The following is a 7563-nucleotide window of genomic DNA, read 5'->3' as shown; positions in this document are numbered from 1 at the left end:
AATCCTCATTTAGAGTTGCAAAACACGAAGCCATTTTGAACCCAGACAGATGGCAGCTAAATGAACTTTAATTAAAGAATGAGTGCTTTGAATCAAATCACTTTAAAAAGTACAGTACTCTGAGATTCTGGAGAGGTTGCATAAACAGCATCTGGGTTCTTCTGCAGGAAGCAGGCCTGCTTGTGGGAACTAGGAAGGCATCCCCAACGGATCCGGGCTGGGCCGGCACTGGGCACCGTGGGCAAAGCGAGGGGGCGGCCGGCCGGCCAAGCGGCCCAGAGCGCAGAGCTCCCGAGACAGGAGGTGAAACCGACGTAGGCCACCTCTTGGTGCAAAGGCTGCCCTGGGGGTGGGGGTCCCCCCTTCTGCTTTCGTGCAGTGAGGTCGGGCCGAGGCGCGGGGTTTTGCTGCACAACCCGATTAGGTGCACGCGCCTGCACAGCGGGAGTGGAAGCAGACAGATGGCGGAGGCCCCGCAGGCCGCAGCGCTGGGGTTCCCGGGCCCTCACCGGGCGCTCCACCCCCCGCCGGGCAGGAGCCACTTCCGGCCGTGGCCGCGGGTCTGGGCGGGGGCGGCGGCTCGTCTCTAGGCGACCGAGAGGCGCCAGCCGGCCCGGGCGCGCTGCGGGGGCGCCCGGGGAGGCGGGTGTCCGGGCGGAAGCCGCTCGTGCTCGGTGGCCCCGGTGGAGAAGGAAGGGGACGGACTGTGGGGTGAGAGGCAGGGGAGGGGGTGGGAGGGGAAGAGCCCGAACCGCCCCGCCGGCCCAGAGGTTTGCGCTCGGTGCGGGTGGGGCGGGGGCGGGGCAGGAAAAGCACCGGCGGCGCCTAATCCGGGGAGACGGGATTAGATGGGGGAGGACGGCCCCCAGGAGCGGGGTCTGAAGGCAAGGTGGCAGCTGCAAGGTTATCCTCGATTTCATAGTTTCTGCCTCGAGGGTGGTGGTGGATATGGGGGGGGCGCCCCTGCCCTGATCCTGGAGATTTGAAAGGGGCAGGGGTCTGAGGGTGGACAGTGGAGCGCTCTGGTGGGTCCTGGGGACACTGCAAAGTGGTGGCGGCAGCCGCCAGAGGAACAGTGCGGGCACCGCCTGCCAACCTTGTGGCTTCTGGCTTCTTGCGTCTTTCCAGAAGGAAGCTGAGTCCGGAAGGCTGGGACGGGGCCTTCCCTCCCCATCTGGGCACCTCACTGACCCCATGGGTTGGCAGAAGCTTCTGGCCTGTTTTGATCATGTAATTAGCTGACTCAGGACTCGGTTCCTCCAAGTCAAAGGCCTGGCTCTGGCCCTTGGCTAGACCCTGCGGTCACCCTGACCCTTTCGTGCCCCAGCACTTCTGTCCAATTGACTTCCAAGTCCTGTTGGCTGACCTCCTTGTTGTTCTCCACCTGGCTGGAACCTCGGCCAGCTCTTCTTGGAACAACTACAGGAGCCTCCGCGTGGTCTCCCAGCTTCTACCCCACCTCCCCCCCGTGGCTGCCCCCTCCCTCCAAGCCAAGCCTCCCGGGGCCTGGCCCCCAGGGCCTTCCACACTTCCACAAGGCCAGGGAGGAAAGGGATGCAGACTGGCCCTGGGGTGCACAGCTTTGCCTCATTCCCCCCTTCAGTCTGGCTCCGAGTGCAGGGCCCTGTCTGGGGAGTGTCCCCAGGAATCCCTGGTCTCACCTCCAGCCACACCTTGTTCCTGGAACACCCAAGGTCTCGCTTGGCACAGCCCCCCTGCCCTTGGCACAAGGGGCTCTCCCAGAACGCCGTCCTGCCCCACGTGTTCCGCTCTGCCTTGCCAACCCCAGCCTCGCTCTCTAAGTCTCAGCATCACGGATGGTTCTTGATTCGGAGCCAGGGGAGGCCGCCCTGCCTCCCCCATTAGCTGCCCAGGGCCAGGCCCTCTCAACCCCCCACCCCTTCTGCCTCCAGTCTCACCCCTTCCTTCACCTTCCCACCTGCCACCAAAGTGGCCTTTCCGAGACACAGCTGTGACCCATCCCTCTGCTGCTCAAATGCCCTGAGCTCCATCAAAAAGCCACCCCACCCCTCCAGGTCCAACCCAGAGCACCTCTGCCAAGGTGCCTTCTCTGCAGCCACGGAGATTCCACACTTGATCACAGTTCACACTTTGGACTTCACCTCTTCCTGGAGCTCAGGCAGCCCCCTACCACCTTGTGGCCCCGAGGCCAGGGGCTCAGTCTGGCACTTGGCCTCCCAGGACACGTCATCTGGAGGTCACGCAGAGAAATGAGTGAAGTCAGTCCCCAGACACCACGGCCCAGCAGTCAGGGACACCGCCTTTGCTTTGGCAAAGGAAGGGGGGACCTTGGCAGGCTGCCTGAGCCAGGTTTCCTGGCCTCGCCTCAGTGACAGCTGTTAATTCCAAATGAGACTACGCAGAAGTTATGAGCAAGGGCAATACTTTTTTTTTTTTTTTTTTTTTACTTATTTAAAAAGGCCTTGGTGGCAGGAATATAGTGTAAAAATCATTGGAAAAACTAAAAGGCATCGATACATATCCGAATATACACTTTGTACATAAATTACATTTCCTTTAGTCTTTCTGAGTGAGGTCCTGATTCAGCACTGAGGTCTAATAATTCAGAGGTCCCGGGAGCTGCACGTTCAGGCCGGCATAGTCCACCATGTACATTGGCCATTGCTAGAGAGAGGGGGACAAATGGCCCGAGTTAGGACTCCGGGTGACCCAGAAAGAACACCAGACCACTTAGCTCTGCTTTCTGAAGGGATTCCCCACTGGATTCATTTGGAGGCAGCCTGACGGTCCAGACGGGAGCCGGGACCCGTCCAAGGTCATGAATTTTGCCAGTGGCCCTGGAGAGCCTGGGCTGGGGCCTTCTGACTTGCTCCCACCCGTGTGCCAGGGGCTATTTGGTGGACCAGGGGGAACCGAGGATTCGCTCAGAGAAGGGGAGCACGCCCACAAACTCCACCCCCTCCCCGGCCTTATGCCAAAGAGCCAGTCCCATCTCTTGGAGGTGGGAAAAGCCAGTGACCCTCTGGAGGCACCCTAGGTGGGGACAAAGGTACAGCCTACAGCCTGAACTTTGGGGTTTGCCAGGTTTAAAGGGAGGCACGATTATAGGCGCCTGGGTGGCTCAGTTGGTTAAGCGTCTGACTCTTGGTTCCGGCTCAGGTCGTGATCTCACAGTTTTGTGGGTTCCAGGCCCGTGTCAGGCTCTGTGCTGTTCGGTGCGGAACCTGCTTGGGATTCTCTCCCTCCCTTCCCCTCTTTGTGCTCTCAAAATAAAAATTAAACTTAAGAAAAGGGGGGGGGGAAGCAGGGTCAAAGGACAAAGACATCTCCAAGTCATCACCAAATGTGTTCCAGTATTCTCTCCACTGGGACTCAGGACTTCCGAGCTAGTGTTTTGAAGTCAGAAAGAACTCTCGAGTGTGTGTGTGTGTGTGTGTGTCCCTAATGAGGCTTGACCGCAGTAAGGCCACAGTCAACCAGCCTCTGCCCCTTGTTTTCCTCCTCCACACGCTGTGGGTAACGCCTACAACCTCACGGGGCTGTGGTGAGGCCCAGAGCATGCGATGTGAGCAGAGATTAACCTGGCGACCGCACGGGGGTCCCCGTTCTAGCACCGCCCAGGGGAGTCCCCCGTCCCCTCTCCAGGGGTGGAGGCGGGGGGGGCTCGGCTTGCCCACCTGCCCAGTGGGGGGTGTGACTTCCCACCCAGGGCAGGGACGCGGGAGCAGCCAGTGACAGGGTTGGACTATCTGGTGGGTCGATCGGGCAGACGCGACTGCCACCCCGAGGCTGTGGAGCCCCGCTCGGACCCAGTGCTTCCCTGCGCCCCAAACCCACGTCCCAGAGGAGCCGGCCCTGCCCGAAAGCGGGGCGAGGGCCGAAGAGCAGAGCGGTCAGGCCCGGATCTGTGCAACTTTACCACGAGTGAGAGCTGGTTGGTAGACGCCACGGACTCTGGGTTAGAGGACGAGGAGGAGGAAGACGAGGAGGAGGAGGAGAAGGAGTTCCCTTCGGAGACCCGCTTTCTCTTGCGCTTGGGAATGCTGCTGTCTTTGGCTGGTGGGAAAAAAGGTTGCTGACACCAGACGCCAGGGCTGCTCTGACTCGGCTTCGGGCCCCCGTGGGGGAGGCCTCTGCTTTCGTGCTTCAAGTCCCCTTCTCAGCGTTCAGGGCTCCAGAGCCCCCAGACACCCCCCGCCCCCGGCCCCAAGGCCCATCCCTCCAGCCCCCTTCCTTAACCAGGCCGCACAGCCCAGTGGCTCTCCGGCCTGCCTCGTCCCCCGGGGGGGGGGGGGGTCCCTAGCGGGCTCAGTTCAGGCCCTGGCCCTCTTTCTGCTCCCAGACCGTCCAGCCCATGGGGCCTGGCCTCCCCACAACTCCAGGGGTGAAGGGCTCGGCCTCGGGCCTTGGGGGAAGTCACTCCACGGCCTTGTGCTTCCATTTCCCTGTGAGTGAAACGTAAGATCCTGTACAGTAGCTGGGAGGCTCCCGTGGACAATATGCCCGGGCCCCCAGAACGACTTAGCGACCGAGAACACATATCGACGTTGGTATTGTTAGCTGTGGATGTGGGATGACCCTGACCTGGTAACGCTGTGACAGAGGACGGTCCACAAGTACCGTGAGTGGACAGGCAGCGCCCCCGTGGGAAGAGACTCTGGTTTACAGTCAGAGGTCGTAAATTCAAATTCCGTTACTGCCATTCCTAGCTGTGTGACGCCGGGCAAACTGATTCACCTCTCTGAGCCAAATGGGGAAAACAACGGGACGTGAGCCTCAAAGGAGATCATGTGTCGGCAAGAGCCTGGTACCCCGCCTGACACGAAGCACGACTTGGCAGGTGTTCTGTTGCTACCAAATTAAACTGGTATGAATATATGAGACTTCGAGAAAGGATGTGCCCCCGTGTGCTACACAAGCAGGGCTTGGCACTTGACTGAGTGGCCAGGTCACTGAGTAGAAACCAGAAGGGTCATAATAACACAGCATGAGGGCGGGCTGGGCCCACGAGGTGACTGTCCAGCTGGTGAAGAAATACCAGAGGCTGGGGGGTCTGTGACATGGCATAAATAGACACCCCGGGAAACAGAAGACTCTGGGGGCAGAAGGAGCCCTGGGAATGGGTCAAGCAAAGCGATTTTGTAGAAGGCTCCGCCCGAAAATGAAGTCAGAGGTGCTGGCCCAGGGCGGTGGCCAACCCAGCGTCACTGTAGGACCGTAAAGACAGCCAAGGTCAGGGGAGGGCAGACGCAGGTCATAGCTTCTACCCTCTGAGCACGTGTCCCAGACTCTCCTCCCGAGGCCTCTGAAGGGCCATCTGCATTCTGCCTTCAACCTAGGGACAGCTCCCAAACTCACGGCCTCCTTGCCTGCAAATCTAGTGCCGCACCTGGCCCCCGTGACTGGCGCAGGATGGGGGGCGGGGGCTTCTGGTCGGGCCGTGCCACCCTAGGCCGTGGAGTTCCTGGGGGACCTGGACCCACCCGGAGTGGGGGCCTCGGGTCTCAGGCCAGCATGGGGGCCCGTCACTGTCCCCACTGAGGCCTGGGTGGGGCCTGCGGGTCAGATGGATGGTCCTGACACCAGGCTCGAGGTGGCCACCAACTCCCCAGGTGGCCCTGCCGGGCCCCTTTCCCTCTCTGGGCCTCAGTTTCCCAGCTGCACAACGCGGTTGGGACAAGATGAGTGCTCTGAATCAGCGGCACGTCTCCCAGTCACCCGGGGAAACCATCCCACCAGACAGTCTCCCAGCTTCCTGTGAACCCCAGGCTTCTGGGAGACAGGCCCGGGGCTGGCGTGGGCCTGCCTCCCCCTGCTGGCCACACACATCGGCCCTCTCCTCCCAGGTGGCTTCCGTGATCCCATGTGACATCCTCTCCTCCAGGCTCCCGCCTGCCCTCGTCGCCTCCAGCGGCTCTGACCCGCTCAGCCGCCGCTGTGGCAGGGCCCCCTCTGGAGGGCACCTGCAGGCTCCCGGGGCCTTCTGGGGATACCGGCCCCGCAGGGGGAAGGCTCAGGCTCCCCGTGGTCATACTGGGCGGGGGCGCGACACTCTGTTAGGTGGTCAGCTACCTACTGCATGCCACCTGGACCAGATCTGCCCGCAGACTCTGGTCCCCGAGGGGCAGAGAGGGGGCCTCCTCGGCCTCCGCCTTACCTGGCACCTTGGCGTCATTGCAGATTTCTGCAAAAGGTCTGAAAGACGAGAGACAGGAGGTGGCGGTTAGAAAATGCGGTTTCCGCTCTTCTTTCTCAGCTGCTCCCCGCAGGTGGGCGACAGCTCTCATGAGACGCTGCCACCGCCGCTGGAGGGCCAGTCGGGTAAGACCCGGCTGAAAATGGCGAGCACCCGCCAGAGCGGGCAGACGATCGCCCCTGTGCGCCTGGTGTCCTCGTCCAGAATTCGAGGGTGACGCTCGAGCGAGGGATCGGGAACGTGTGCCTAGATTTATCTAAGTGAAGATTCATCACGGTATCTTTTTTTTATCTCTTGATTTTTACTGTAGTATCTTACTTTGAGCATTATTTTGTTTTCATTTTTTAAGAATTAAAAAAAATTTTTTTTAAATATTTACTTATTTTGAGGGAGAGAGAGAGAGAGAGATTGAGAGAGAGAATGAGCATGCGAGGGGCCGAGAGAGAGGAAGAAAGGGAAAGAATCCCAAGCAGGCTCTGTGCTGCCAGCACAGAGATCTCATGAACTGTGAGATCGGGACCTGGGTCGGAGTCAGACACTTAACTGACTGAGCCACCCAGGCTCCCCAATTGTTTTGATTTTTAAAGTAATCTCAGGGGCGCCTGGGTGGCGCAGTCGGTTAAGCGTCTGACTTCGGCCAGGTCACGATCTCGCGGTCCGGGAGTTCGAGCCCCGCGTCAGGCTCTGGGCTGATGGCTCAGAGCCTGGAGCCTGTTTCCGATTCTGTGTCTCCCTCTCTCTCTGCCCCTCCCCCGTTCATGCTCTGTCTCTCTCTGTCCCAAAAATAAATAAACGTTGAAAAAAAAAATTAAAAAAAATAAATAAAGTAATCTCTACCCCCAACATGGGGCTCAAACTCATGACCCCAAGATCAAGAGTCACATGCTCCACTGACTGAGCCAGCCAGGCACCCCTAGAAATATTCTAGTCAATGAGTGTATTTTAAAAAAGAGACTATAAGGGGACACCTGGGTGGCTCAGTCAGTTAAGTGTCCGACTTCGGCTCAGGTCATGGTCTCGCGGTTCATGGGTTCGAGCCCCGCGTCCGGCTCTGTGCTGACACCTGGGAGCCTGCAGCCTGCTTCGGATTCTGTGTCTCCCTCTCTCTCTGTCCCTCCCCTGCTTGTGCTCTCTCTCTCTCTCTCTCAAAAGTAAATTATAAATTTTAAAAGCACTTAAAAATCAAAATAAAAAGAGACGATAAGGACATATGGTAAAATATGCACAGTAATTATCTCTGTATGATGGGAGTACTAACTAACCATTATTTTCTAAATAACTGAAATGGAGAAACATTAATGGTATAGTCAGAAAAAGTCAAATTTCATTAAATTTTTAAAAATAAACCGACACCCATGAATGGTGAGGCTGTGTGTTTGGAAAGG

General features: G+C 58.7%; 1 protein-coding gene across 3 annotated transcripts in view; it reads right to left on the bottom strand.

Moving 5' to 3' along the window:
* Nucleotides 1-2444: 2444 nt before the first annotated feature.
* The window catches only part of GTF2IRD1 (GTF2I repeat domain containing 1), a 79989-nt gene continuing 74870 nt past the window's right edge, over nt 2445-7563 (bottom strand). For all 3 annotated transcript variants that reach the window (XM_047089535.1, XM_047089536.1, XM_047089537.1), the window contains exons 24-26: nt 6140-6177; nt 3902-4038; nt 2445-2646 (exon numbers count right to left, since the gene is read on the bottom strand). In XM_047089535.1, coding sequence (XP_046945491.1) covers nt 2578-2646; nt 3902-4038; nt 6140-6177 — 244 coding nt within the window. In that variant the 3' untranslated portion in view covers nt 2445-2577. The remainder of the gene's footprint in view (nt 2647-3901; nt 4039-6139; nt 6178-7563) is intronic.

This window comes from Lynx rufus, unplaced genomic scaffold (assembly GCF_022079265.1).
Source record: "Lynx rufus isolate CCGP_SWC_20201006 ecotype Redwood Valley unplaced genomic scaffold, mLynRuf1.p SCAF_27, whole genome shotgun sequence".
NCBI classification, from domain to species: Eukaryota; Metazoa; Chordata; class Mammalia; order Carnivora; family Felidae; genus Lynx; species Lynx rufus.
The sequence above is the reverse complement of the archived record's forward strand: the minus strand, read 5'-3'. Positions and strand labels throughout refer to the sequence as shown.